The following is a 14,055-nucleotide window of genomic DNA, read 5'->3' on the forward strand; positions in this document are numbered from 1 at the left end:
ACTTTATTTGAAACAGGGACACTGTCATAAAAGTTACAAAACAGGACTGCTCTGATCAAGAAGGCAAATTTTGTCCACTGCGTATAACTTGAAGAAGAGTTGCTTTCTTATCTGTTCTATTTTTTTCTTTAACATTTTGGTTCATATTTATGAGACTTATTTTTTGCTGTGTTTCAGATTCACTCCTTTTCATAGTTTCATTTCAACAGCTGGTAAAAGTTATGCCATTTCAAGAAATGTAGAGTTATGGCACTCACACATCCCATTTAAAGGCAAACATCAAGCCAGAAATAAAAGGGTTGGTTTTGTGGTGTTTTTTGTTTTGTTTTGTTTGTTTAAATGTATGTTGCAATAGCAAAAGTCTTTGGGTAGCTTAGGAACCTATAGCTGTGCCTACAGCAAGCAGCAGGGAACTGGGGAGACCCATCTCAAGCTTAGCAGAGACCTAAGTCAGTAGCACCAGTGGTACAGTGTGGTACTGGGCAGCTCTTGCTGGGGTCTGCAAGTATTTTGACAGAGCACTAATACAACCTTCAGTCTCACATTAGTTTCTATTAATTTATAAGCCTCCTGAGCTGTTTGCCATGAAACACTGGAAAAATCACTATCCAGGACAAAAATCTGTGTCACCATGATAAGACTATCTATGATAAATGTTTCCAGAATTTTAACTTTTTTACCATGCAAACATTGAGCACTGTTCTTATTGATATGTAAACATGTGGTTTTAATACAGTTGTGAATATCTGGAAGACTGGTTACTAGGCAGAGAATATGGGACAAGCAGTGGCACACTTGACCTTACTTAAAGAAAGTACATGAAGAAAATTATCCTCTGGAGCTCAAAAGCTCAAGACTTTGACACTTTTTCACTGTAGCCAGAAGTGAAAATGGGACAAAAACGTCAGTACAAGCTATATAGTTGTACACAAGCTATATAAAAATGACTTTTTTTTTGCTCTGATGACATGTAGGGCTTGTAAGACAAGCAGAAAAAATTAGATTAAACTAATGTGAGCATGCAGGCCTACAGATGCTCTACCAAATTCCCAGAGCTTGTGGAGCTTTTTCAGTCTTTGCTTAAGACTGAAAATTCTTTCCTTAGAAAAGGAAAGAATTTATTGTTCCATATCTGAACACGGTATGCTTGATTTAATAGCTCCATGGAGTTAAGGTGAGACAAAATAAGTTTCACTACAGGGTCCAAAATGCCAAGACACATACACATTGATGAAAAGTAATAGAAATTTGTGGATCTAGTATGTGTTCACAGTTTACATGTCTGGATGACATATAAGAAAAAGCGCACTGCAAAAACTGTCACATATTATCCTGGTTCATCTAGCACATTCTGATTTTCTACGTGAGAAGATGCAAGACCTGAATTGAAATCATCTTACCTCCATACTTTTAAATTCATTGTCATAACCATGGTTACCCTGATCACAGAATGTGTAACTGTTGTCCCTAAGGAGAAACCATCATACACTGTAAATTAAAATGGCATAAATAAGGTCAGCTAATAATTGTCAACCCAAATCACAGACTGTGTAATTTTATTAGAACTGACTCTGAAATAATATTGCACTACTTTTTGCTCATCCTGTGCTGAAGCCTACATAGATCTCTCTGTCTGGTAATGCAGATTGCGATGGAAAGAAACATGATGTATCCTATACAGCTACTGAATCAATGCTTAAAAAAAAAAAAAAATGCCCATTTTTGAACTGAGGCCATTTCATGTCAAGAACTTCAGAACAGTGTGATCTACTTGGAAAGAATTCTTCAGTTATATTCTGTGGTATCAACATTTTAATATAAAAATCATAATGGGAAAACTCATCTGTTACTTTCTGTGGAACAACATAAAAAGACTGCAAGGGATTATGCCTTACAAGAGAGTGCTATTTCATCATATATTTTCAAGGCTGAAGGAGATAATTGTATGTGTGAGGGGGTTACAGAACTAATAATGTGCCAAAATAGTCTGACTTCTGATGACTAACACTTGTTTAAATTTACCCGCTGCTGAGATACATGGAAAGATAAAGAGATAGTCATCCTATGTTGATTCAACACACTTGTCATGCCCATGTATCCTGTTTTCAGAGGCACCAGGACATTGGTGAAAAGTTGAATATGAGGGAAATGCGAACGAAAAGAACATAATGATAAAAATGATGGTACCTCACAGCCAACCACTGTCGATCCACCAGAAGATGAACTTTATCAATACGAATGTTGTTAGCATAATGGAATCGTTTTGGCAAGTTAGGTGTCAAATAGGGCTTAAAGTGTTGAGGTGACCTTTTGCACTGCATGACAGAAAAAAGCCCAGTTGTGAATTTCATGCAGTATCAAAAACACACCTTAAATCATTCAATATTATCACAAACATCTTAGTGACAGAAATGTAAGTACAGAATGTATTATTCAGAGGGTGCTTCTCCAATAACCTGCAGGTCCCATTTCTGGCCCAAGAGGCAACAGAATGAAAAATGACTTATTTTGGAACTGTTTGGAAATACATCACTATAATATTTAGCTATAATATTTATTTATAATATCTAGCTATAATATTTATTGCTACAACAGTAAGCACACTAGTATTGTGGTAAAAGTACTGCTAAGGTTGAAAGACATTTAGTAATAACACTCTGTATGTCCATACTAACATCACTGGCATTTGATATGTAAGTTCACAACCTACAAAAGAATGTATCCTAGCAGTTAATGATTTTCTGCCATCTTCTATCACTACACCATTCAATAAATAACAAAGAAAACCAAGTGTACATAACATAGTACAGTCTAGAGTTTTAGCTGCAAGATTGAGCAGCTCTAGTGCTCAGCTATTAGCTAAAGACTTCTACATCTACCTTTAACATGTTAATATAACTGCTGTGTTAACAGGCATGCCATTACTGAATTTGGCATTGTGAATCTACTGACAGCAAAACAACATGCTGCAACAATTTAACTGTGTGTGGTCATCCAGAGGCAGAAATCACCACAGCGACATTTCAGAGGCATTGATCCAGTATACTAATCCAGCACTGGGGCAACACTGAACATTGAAAACGCCAAGTGAAGAGCTGGTAGCAAGTTTTTTAAGCCAGAGAAATGGACCTGTTTTATCCCATGGACAATACACGAGACTATAACATGTTTGGACTCTGATCCGACATCTTCACCCTTAAGTCCTAGAACTGTATGCTCTGCACAGAAGGACATCAATGTGTGAAATGAAAGTAAATGTCCCTGATAGTTATCTAAGAAGCACAGTGGGAAATGAAAAATAAGGATTCAGCAATTCTGCTAGCTCAGGAGAAGAGATCATTCTGCAAACAATACTCTAATTAAAGAGAAAAAAATAGCGGGAAATGACTTCAGTCATATACAATACACAATTCCCTTCTCTGTCCAAGACCTTCCTCCTAACAACTTGAAAGAAAAAAAGTGCACAAGCAGTAAGTATGAACTGACAAGGGAAGAGGAATTCTCCTCACACCAGGCTATTCTTAGAAGACAGAGATACTACACCTCTCCTCATAACTATTACAGTAACTGTATCAACCAGGGAAGAGAATATGCAGAATCTGCTGTTGCCTTTACAGAGTGCTCTTAGGTATGAAATGCTCCATGACAGTGGGGTATACGATGTATACTGAAAAAGCTCCTTCTCAACCTGTGATATCCTACTTCCATGCATGCCTTGTATGCTGAGGAACAAAGGGTGTGTCCTAAGGTATTCAGAATTAATAGGAATTTTCCCAGGGAAGTTTACTGCTCTTTGGACTTCAGGTGGCTCGCAAAAGCTACAGGTAGCATACTTTCAGCATTCAGTTTTTCAACAGGTTGCAGGAAGACCTCTAGTGGTGCTTTATCAGAAATATACCCAGCCTTGTATTTTTCCAAGCTGAGTAGTTATTCTAAAAGTATCAGAACATCTGCCTACAGCTTGGACTAGGACTAGTCGCAGCATAGAAAACAAACTGGTACTGAAGGAAAGAAAAGATAGAGAGAGTTGTTTTTATGCTTAACTCACTGTAGATGATAAATGTAAAGAAATACAAGGCAAGTAGTATATTCAAGTTTCTTAAATGAGTCCTGGTTTGTACATCACACTCACTCCACACGTATTAATGTATATCTTGAATGCAATAATAATAATAATAATAATAATAATAATAATAATGAAAAAGAAAAAGAAAAAAAAGTGAAACTACTAGGAAAAAGGATGAAAATATTTACTTACCGTGAGGTTTTTAACAATTCCTTCTGAGTCAACTGTTATAAAGGAAAGGTGAATTGATATACATTAAGATGGCTCAGCATGGCTTAGCACTTTCACTTTTCACATTTTAGAAGAGCAACTTCAGTTATAAACATCAGCTTTCTGAAAAATGAATCTGGACACTTTACAAAGGAAAATTCTTTCTCAAAGAGTAAGATCATTAGTAGAAGTGATTCAACAATTATAAGAAGATTAAGTCATGTAAAAAAACATTATTCACTCCTTTGGACTACTCAGAATACCTTGTTCCTGTCTGACTTAGACTGCAACTTACGCCAAGAAAGTCTGCTTTATGTTTCTTTATTTCCTGTCATACTGCTTGTGCAATCCCAGGATTGGTCCACACTTACAAGTATAATAGTTCTGCGGAACGATGCTTGCTCGAATGCGAGCTGCAGGCCCAGCATATATGTAGAAATTAATCTGATTGAAGTAGTTAGTCATGTATTCTAATTGGCTGCAGTAGGTCATATCCATCCCTAAAGAATACAGAAACAGTTACTTTTCTAGACATGGTAAAGTGAATTATAAAATTGACTTATACAGTGAAAGAAAACAATGACTCAGTGAAGTTTACACTGAGAAACAAAATGATATACGTTACCATGATCAGCTAAAACAATGAGGTTTACACAGTTGTGTAGGTTTCTCTGTTTAAGCCCCTCCATTAGCATTCCCAGTGTTTCATCTGCTAGCTGTAAAGCTTTGATTACCTGTGAGAAAAACAAGCTTCCTTAGAAACTTTCCTTTTTACTGATTAAAAGTTGTCACTTAATACAAACATGAAAGTCTGAAAAAAACATGTTTTTCTGTTAGCTTTCATGTTCTTCATATTGCTTCTCCTTTTCTTTTATAGATATAGGAATATAGATATTAGGAGGAGGTTTTTCACACAGAGGGTGGTGACACACTGAACAGGTTGCCCAAGGAGGTTGTGGATGACCCATCCCTGGAGGCATTCAAGGCCAGGCTGGATGTGGCTCTGGGCAGCCTGGTCTGGTGGATGGCGACCCTGCACATAGCAGGGGGGTTGAAACTCAATGGTCAGTGTGGTCCTTTTCAATCCAGGCCATTCTATGACTCTATAATTCTTTTGCTCCAGTGCAACTTGCCATCCCAATTAGAGTACAGGTGTGTCCACTACTCCACCACAGGATTTCCCATACTAAATACATTAAAAAAAAAAACTATAATTTTTTTTTCTATTATCTCAACTTTAAGATTTGTTAATTGGAAAAAAAAAGTTATATGTGCAGATCAAATTTTCCTTACTCCCAATTTATATAAAATGTCATATTTATAGCATTACATGTAATTTTTTGTAATATGAAAATGCCATTGTCTTAACAATAAGCAGCATTTTGAAAATATTTACACACAAGTGTTACCTATTAGACCAGTGCAGCATCAAAGTCCCTTTAAGCTTCCTGCAGAATATCACTGGCAACCACTGAAGTGACATGGGAGAAATCTAGCACAACCCACCTTGCAGAACTTCACAGAGAATGGTTCTTCTCTAACTGGCACAGCTGACTTATTGTCTTCTTTGAAGTGTGAGCAGTAAGGACAAGGTCTGGCCGAGTCTGAGCAATTGCATGCCTTTTGTTCCCCTAGCTGCACTCTCTCGAATGTCTTGCATGCATGGACAATACGCACATATACAATTATGCATGCAGTCCTAGACTGTGTGCCTTTTGTGATCAAAGAGAATTTGACTTCGCTTTCTAATTTAGAGAGACTAAAACTATCCTACAAAGATGAGTTTTTCCATCCCTGTCCACCACAAGGCCCCCTATGGAAGACTATTTTCAAAGATATTGCTCAAAATCAGGAGGGAGCTGTTACAGTAAATCCTAGGCTCCTTAAAGATGTAACATCTTCTGTGCATGCAAGTAAAAAGAAAATATTACAAACTAAGAAACACTGAACTAGAGAGTAGAGAGTAAACAGAAGACAGTTCTGGTAATTTGCTAGGCTACACAATTCCAAATATCACTTGTTGATAAAATTCAAGTTCAGTCTAAATACACACAGCTTGAAATTTAATATTTTTTCTAACAGTATGATCAGCAATGATTTTCTGCCAATCTCTTATGATTTCAGCAGTGTGTATGAGCCAAGGGAGCTGTAATCCAAACAGCATGCTCGACCACAAACAAGAATATAACAGAATGAAAACTCATATAAGAATTGTGGTAATTTTTGATCTAGTATCCTTTCCAAGTTGATAAATTGGATAAGTTCTTAGTACTCTTCCATTTTTAGTGATATTTAGTCTAGTAAAAACACAAAAGCTACTTACACCACCACTAACTGGTCCAAATGAGTGTCCAGAAGAATCTGGTTCTTCAATATACAAGGTGTAGAAATCAGGCCTTGAGTTACAAATAAATAAGAAAGGAATATGATGAAAACTTGGAGACATAATTACAAAAGACTATTTTCATTTTAAAAAGAAATGAAAGGAAATGTGTACAGAATTGTAAGTAAATATAATTTACTTATATGGTTCCTGCTCAAACCTTAGCAACAGCAACAAAAAACATACAGCAAATACAGTGATCTACATTACTGTGAACTTTGTAGTTAACCAACATGAATTATTTGAAATTACATTTTCAGAAACTGTATCCAGTATCTTTAATACAATCCAGAAAACACTCCATAAAACTTCAAAATCATGGAAGAGAAAAATCAAGCTGTTCCTTGAGATATAAGTGGGAACTACCACCAAAATTACCTCAATCTGCTTAAGTGATGAGGGTCCAGAGAGCACCTCCTAACTGCATACGTATGAGGAATTCGGTAACAAATCATGATATAAAAGATTTCACTTGTTCACATATCATGTGGTAGTTTATCACTCTAAATATAAAAAGCAGTGATTCTTCATCTGACATTATTTCACTGAACCAGTGCAACAGGCCGTACTGATAGAAAAGGCTTAAATTCAGTGAATTCTCATTTGAGATGGTGAGGAAGATTCCACGTTTCACAAATACTATCAGAAAGCTCAGCTGCTAAGTATTAAAATCTTTCTAAGCTGTATTCTCACAAATCATTGGAATATTGCTGTTACCTCTCAGATTTGGCTTTATCAAGCCATTTTAGTACTCCTGAAATTCTCTCTTGATACGTAACTGAACTGAAAAAAAAAAAAAAAAAGATAATATATCAACAAGTCCTTTCTGATTTGCCCTTCTAATTCCAAAGAACACAGGTACAGAGTCCACCCTGTATGGTAAAGACAATGACTTGGATTCCAAGAATGACATATCACATTAATATACGAGTAATTGGTTTTATTATTTTTGTTTTTGATTGAATGTAACATATTTTTAATGATAAATCAGATAGATCCTGATCCTGAAAGCAGAAATATGGGTGGGAGTATTCATATGTTTAAAATTAAATACATGCAAAAAAGGAGTTTTCAAGTTCAGAAAAACCTGAAATACAAGTCAAAATATTTTTTCATTCTTTCCAGCACATCTAGACCTTGGACTTTCATATTTTAAAAGCAAGCAATGTCTCCACAGAAATCTTCATGAGGTCACGCCCTGTCTTCTGTGAAGGAATTTACTCACTTAATAGCTCTACTTTTCCACAAAATCATGCACAAGTTTCATGTTAATAAACTACAGTACTCAGTTGTTTTCTGAGTACCAATCCTAGATATCACAACAAAACATTTGTTATCTGTTAAGACTTATAATTACATATTTGCATTAGATTAACTTTGTAATTGTGAAGAATCATCATTTACTGAAATAACCATAAAAATGTTGAAATCATTTGCTTGTATCAATGTCTTCCACAAGAAAAAAAAATTACTATGAAGGTTATTACTATATTTTCATGCATGTAACCTGAGAATTAGCAGCAGTGTGCACATTATCACACTTTCAAGCAAAATCAGAAGGAATTTATCTAAAGCTCATCTTCCTTCAGTAGCTCCCCTACCTAGAGGCCTTACTTCAACAAGTTTCTGCCTTCTATAGCCTCATGCCACTGCTTCTGAGTTACTTAGGGTTTAGGTTATCGGAAAGCTTATTCTCAAGTAGGAGAACTCGTACAGGGTTAGATATTATGTGGAAATGTGTTATGCGTTAAAATGTGGCAGTTTTTAGAATAACACAGAAGTGGCTACTAATCAGCCATAGCAGGCCTTCCTAGTGGGAAATTAGTAGTTTCCCGTTGGCTGGAACATTCAAAAACTGTCTTTGAGAGGATAACAGACACACAATAACCTTTGTCTTTCTTATTGTGAATGGCCTAAAATTTAACTGCTAATGGTAGTTCCACAGTAAAATCACAACTACATAACAAGGAATTTGTTACTCAGACTGTTGTTTAAAAAATCTGGTATTTTATTTCCATCAGCTGTTATATGGCATTTTGGATTTTTGAAGTAATTTATGGCAATTTACCATAATCCTTATAAAAACTTACCTATTGAATAAATAGAAAAGGTTGGGGTATGTACCATTAATTGGAACGTCAGAGCCTGGCCAGAAGAAGGTGCCTGCTTTCAGACCTTGGTACATCGCTGTCAGCCACATCTACAGATAAAGATACAAACAAACAATTTTATTCACTGGAGGACCTCAGATGAACAGAGTAAAAATTGCAAATTGGGTTAGGAATATGGGCGACAGGCATACATTTCCCTTTCTTCTTGCATACATCATGCAGCTGCCCAACCAACACATCTGATTGGAAGTTTGTTTCTTACATACATATTCTGGGGGAAAAAAAAAATGTAGCACAGGAGTCAACATGTTTCTTGGGAATTCTCATCATAGAAAAGATGTCATACAGATACTTTAATAGGTGACAACAGGCCGTGACCTTCTATCCAATGACACATTCAGTGGATAAATGAATCCACTGGAATGGATCATGATCATGGAAGATATGATTTCCAGTTATGTGATTTTATTGTAAAAGGGTGTATTTCTATTCATCTTACAGAGCCCAGCTATGGTTCTATTAGGAGCCTGACTGAATCCTTCAGGAAACAGTAGCAGTAAAAGCTGGCCACTGCTGCTCATCATATTGGTGTGTGTCTGCAGTCATTTGGCCCTGATCAGGCTATTGATCAGTGCGTGCAGAGGCCTAACACAGGTGGCTAACATTGTTACTGAAAGCAACAGATATATATGCATATATATAGCCTATAAGTGGATATATATATTCAACTCTTTCTTTCTCTCCCTATATATATGCATATGTATGTGTGTATATTAAAAAGATTAAAAAGGTTAAGCAGATACTGCATGTGTTTGTATTTTTTCTATTTTTGTACTGCTTGATATTTCTAGTAAATGGATAGCATTATAATCACAGGTGCTTTTTTGATGAAATGGGCCAAAATTTACACATAAATATTCATTTTGATGGAAATGAGATTCCTTGTTATTCTATCCCTTGCTTTTACGTATCTGGACATCGAAAGTGTTTTTGTTATGTTGTTGCTGTTTGTTTGTTTGTTTGTTTTTAAAAGTGACGTATTCTCAAAGTAGATCTGTAGATTTCATTCTTGAGTTAGTTGTCAAAAAATAACCAACCAAACTCCACACAATAAAGCCCTATCAAACTTACCAAGTTTTTCAATATTTGGCAGCAAAAAACTCCAAGTCTGCAGATATTCTGCTCTAAAACTGTCCATTGAGAAAAGGATAGTAGTGGCTTAAGTTTCAGTGTTAACATTTTAGGAGTTCTTCCATCTTCATAAAAAGTGAACGGTTTCATAGTCAGCCTATAATATGAATTCTACGTGACATTTACTGTTTACTGCAAATTTATCACACAACTTTGCGTTTTGTTCTCTTTTTGTTTTATTTAACAGCATGGCACATGAGCCACTAGACATAGAGAAATAACATAAATAGAAGTAAACTTACTGGTTGACCCTTCCACCATGAAGGCTGAAATTTCTCTGTGCTTGAAAGTGAGAAATGCTTGTTCAAATTTACATCATACATGTTGTTATCAATAATACCATGAGATTCTGGATACAATCCCTGCAAAATGTAAACAAACAAGTAAAAATATATGAATCTAAAAACAAAATACAACTTAAATTCTGTTGCAGTGCGGTGTTAAGATTATTTTATGGCTGTTTTATCAGAAAACAGAACATACTTTATAACTCCCATACCAGTGAATTCAGTGTGCCTTTCAAATTCCCTTTTAGTTTCCATGTTCTCTACACAGCCCAATTAAAAGCTGATCTGCACTGATTAAGTACCATGTATGTCACATGGCTATGTATCAGCTGCAAAACCTGTCATAGCACAGACGCTCATCAAATGGCAGTGCCCTCATCTATACTCATCTGTACCCAGTTAGAATGACAAGGACCAAGAATAACTGGTTCACAGGCCAGAATATGGTAACATACAGACGTAACCACATAGCCAATATTTATTTCCCTATACACAGTATCTGTCTCTCACGTTTATAACTTGACTTCCCATGTCATTAGTCATTAGATGAGTTAATTGCCTGGCACCACAGGATTCTTTCTGTGTCGTCTAGATAAAGTCACGTAAAAATAACAAACTCTCACTTACTGTGACAATAGTATAGTGGTTTGGAAATGTTTTTGTGGGGTAAGCAGCTCTCATGTATTTTGAATGTGTGCCACATGTTTCTGCAACAGATAACAATGCAGACTTCATTATATATATATGTATGTTTCCAATTGAAAACCAACAGTTTTAAAGACAGGAAAAAAAATACAACAGTTAATTGCTCGGTTGCTATGGTATTAGAAGGGAAATTTGACTTCAGAATATGACACATACATTTTCATGTTTCCTTGTAAGGTAGGTCTACACTGCAATTACCTACGTGGTGTATTTATTCTGTAACAACAACCTTGATCAGCTCCATTGAAAATGCTAGCTTAATAGAGGTTGATGGAGAGGAAATACTTTATGTTACAAATCAGCTTTACAGTCTTCCTTTCACAAAGAAAGGAATTTCTCTTTCCTAGTCCCTGTAGATTTCTAAGAATGTTAAGCATGAGTGGGCATAAGTAAATACTGACCACTGACTACAAGCGTAACTACTCCTGAATTAGAACTGTTCTTGTTTGAAAGGATTTCTTGGATACGTACACCTCACACGGTTTTCATGCCTTTTGTCACACTGACATTTCCTTTGAGCATGTTTCAAAAGACTGGAATTGAACACTGACTTCGCCATGCATAATTTCTTCACTAGGATTTCCGCCACTGTCAGAATGACAGCAAAAATGAAGTAATTGCACGATTGGTTATTAGCATATTGCTTCATGCTCAAGCTTCTGCATATCTCTCCTTATCTACAAATAAGATTGTTTGCTATTAGGTAAAATGTAATGCTTTGTAACAGCAGCATGAAGTTCTCAAATAAGCACAGTAGAAACAGAACAGGCTATATTCAGAATAGACACGAATGCTGTCAATCTAGACAGTGACTTTAAAAAGAGCATCTTTGAGGGACACTTTCCAAAAACCCAATGCAGTTCCTTATCAGCAGGAAGTTTTAATAGATTACAGAGAATGAATGAAAGCCAGCTCTGGAACTATTTTTCAGCTTTAAAGTATGTTTCAAACTACTTGTTTAATAAAAAGCTGCAGGGCAATATTAATTGCCTTGTTAAAAAAAAGCCATGTTTGCTGTGCACTCAGATACAAGAATTAATGTAGAATATGAAATACTGTAAGTATACAACTGATGATAGAGTCCTGATTTGGGATCTTATTGTTGGGAAACTGTTGTGAACAACATAGCAGCAAGAGGAACTAGAAAGGCTGTATGCAGACCTCTAAAGAAAAGACACAAATTACTCCAGGTAACTTACTGAGCTTTTCAATATTTGGCAGCAAAGAACTCCAAGTTTGCAGATATTCTGCTCTAAAGCCATCCATTGAGAAAAGGATAAGTGGTGGCAGATCAAACCTACAGAAAAGATATCACTTTTTGATCATTAAGGTGTTTGGAGAATCGAGGACTTGTTAAAGTCACTAACCACAATACAAATTCAGCTTTTATAAGCAGAATCTAGAACACCCATACACTTCCCAAAATTAATATCATGGTGAGAGATAAACAAACAGTGCAAATACACAATTCTCTTGAAAAGAAAACAGTAAAGGAATAAAATACAAGCTACTCAGTAAGTATAGAACCTAAGAAAATAAGTTGTTTGGTTCTTTTTCATCTTTTAATTACAAATATAAATCTACAGACTGGCATCCAAATTCAAGCCCAGAGTATAGAACAACCAAAGCACCTCCGAACATAGTAATGAGTCAGATTCTGTCTCTTGTCTCTTTATGCATCTCAGGACAGTTGCACAAAGGACTGTGAAAACACAGCAACCACCCAGCAGGCAGCAAGGCTCAAGTGGCCTCAGGGGAAATGTAATCTCCTTGAGATATCAGGTTTGAGGAAATCTCTTGCCTTACAGCATTTGCTTTGTGTAGTCCAAGTTCTTTGTGGATTTAATCTTTCAAGCTTCCCGGCAATCACTGAACAATTTCTCACCTTAAGTGCACTGACAAATTGTACTTAAAGCTAAAAGAATGCAGCTACCATGACTTTAGTAAGACATTATGTAAAGAATAAAGATTAAAAAGCCTCAGATCTTAGCTCAAATGGCAGGTAAATAAAAAGTGCACAAATTGAAACTGATCTCCCCAACAGTCTTTCAATTCTTGTTGTAAAAATTCTAAGTTGAAAGTCCTACATGTGAAAAAACCCAAGTTATTTGAAATACTATCTTCTAACCAGTCTGAAGGGACTCAAAGAAAAATACATTAGCAGATATAAAATGATAGTGTTATAGCATTTTTCTTCAAAATTCAAGGAGAAAATATCTGTAGGATCAAGTAACCTAGTTTTGTGACTCAGTCTATTAACCACCATTACATGTTCCAAGGTCACATTAGCAACATATAAAGATGACAATTAAATGAGAAATGTAGTTTGAAATAGGTTTCACTATACAAAATATTTCAAAAAAGCCCAACTATTTGTAATTCATACGAAAGGTTTGCTATATAAACTTGGAAAGCACTGAGAGAGAATAACATAATTAAATTCAGTTACTCTGCATGAATTCTTTTGAGTAATACTTTGAGTTATAACAACAACAGAATAAAGTTATATTTTCACAATATCACAAGTAACAAACTGTCCCAGTTATTTTCTCATTCAGAGTGCTCTTTCCAAAACAGTAATGCACATTGGCATCAACAGTTTGTATAAAAACACTTTGTATAAAGCAGCTTCTTGATTGGAGTCTGAACCAAAATGGAGCTCCATATAGTAGTGTATATATATATCCGTATAGCATGTAAGTCTTCCTCCACATAAAGTTTCTAAGCTCTTGTCTATGAAACTATGTGAACTCAAGAAGTTATTTGTTAATCTAAGAAGTGCATTTTTGTACCTGCGCTGGGAGGTGCATGCAGGAACACTTGAATTTTAGAAAGAAGCTACACTACTAAAGGTATTATTGCTATAATAAAGTATAATGTGCCAGTAAAACAGATAACAATGATAACATCAAAGATACTGCAACTGAACCAGAAAATAATCCATTTTATTTTGAGACCAACTTTTAAACTAAGTTTCTGGCTAGCCTCTACCTAAGATGTCCATTTGTAGATAAATATCTATACATAATAACTATAGGTGGGCATCAAATTTTCTGTGTTCCAGTTTCTGCAGACATAATGCTACTCTCATAGCTTCCTTTT

At 35.6% G+C, this 14,055-nt stretch overlaps 1 protein-coding gene across 1 annotated transcript in view; it reads right to left on the reverse strand.

Moving 5' to 3' along the window:
• Positions 1 to 14,055, reverse strand: part of ENPP3 (ectonucleotide pyrophosphatase/phosphodiesterase 3) — a 34,647-nt gene that overhangs the window by 10,567 nt on the left and 10,025 nt on the right. The window contains exons 6-16 of the mRNA XM_003641039.6: positions 12,153 to 12,250; positions 10,876 to 10,955; positions 10,204 to 10,323; positions 8,750 to 8,859; positions 7,377 to 7,442; positions 6,600 to 6,672; positions 4,902 to 5,010; positions 4,648 to 4,776; positions 4,259 to 4,290; positions 2,188 to 2,315; positions 1,401 to 1,467 (exon numbers count right to left, since the gene is read on the reverse strand). Of these exons, the coding sequence (XP_003641087.4) occupies positions 1,401 to 1,467; positions 2,188 to 2,315; positions 4,259 to 4,290; positions 4,648 to 4,776; positions 4,902 to 5,010; positions 6,600 to 6,672; positions 7,377 to 7,442; positions 8,750 to 8,859; positions 10,204 to 10,323; positions 10,876 to 10,955; positions 12,153 to 12,250 (1,012 nt within the window). The remainder of the gene's footprint in view (positions 1 to 1,400; positions 1,468 to 2,187; positions 2,316 to 4,258; positions 4,291 to 4,647; positions 4,777 to 4,901; positions 5,011 to 6,599; positions 6,673 to 7,376; positions 7,443 to 8,749; positions 8,860 to 10,203; positions 10,324 to 10,875; positions 10,956 to 12,152; positions 12,251 to 14,055) is intronic.

Source organism: Gallus gallus, chromosome 3 (genome assembly GCF_016699485.2).
Source record: "Gallus gallus isolate bGalGal1 chromosome 3, bGalGal1.mat.broiler.GRCg7b, whole genome shotgun sequence".
Taxonomy (NCBI): Eukaryota; Metazoa; Chordata; class Aves; order Galliformes; family Phasianidae; genus Gallus; species Gallus gallus.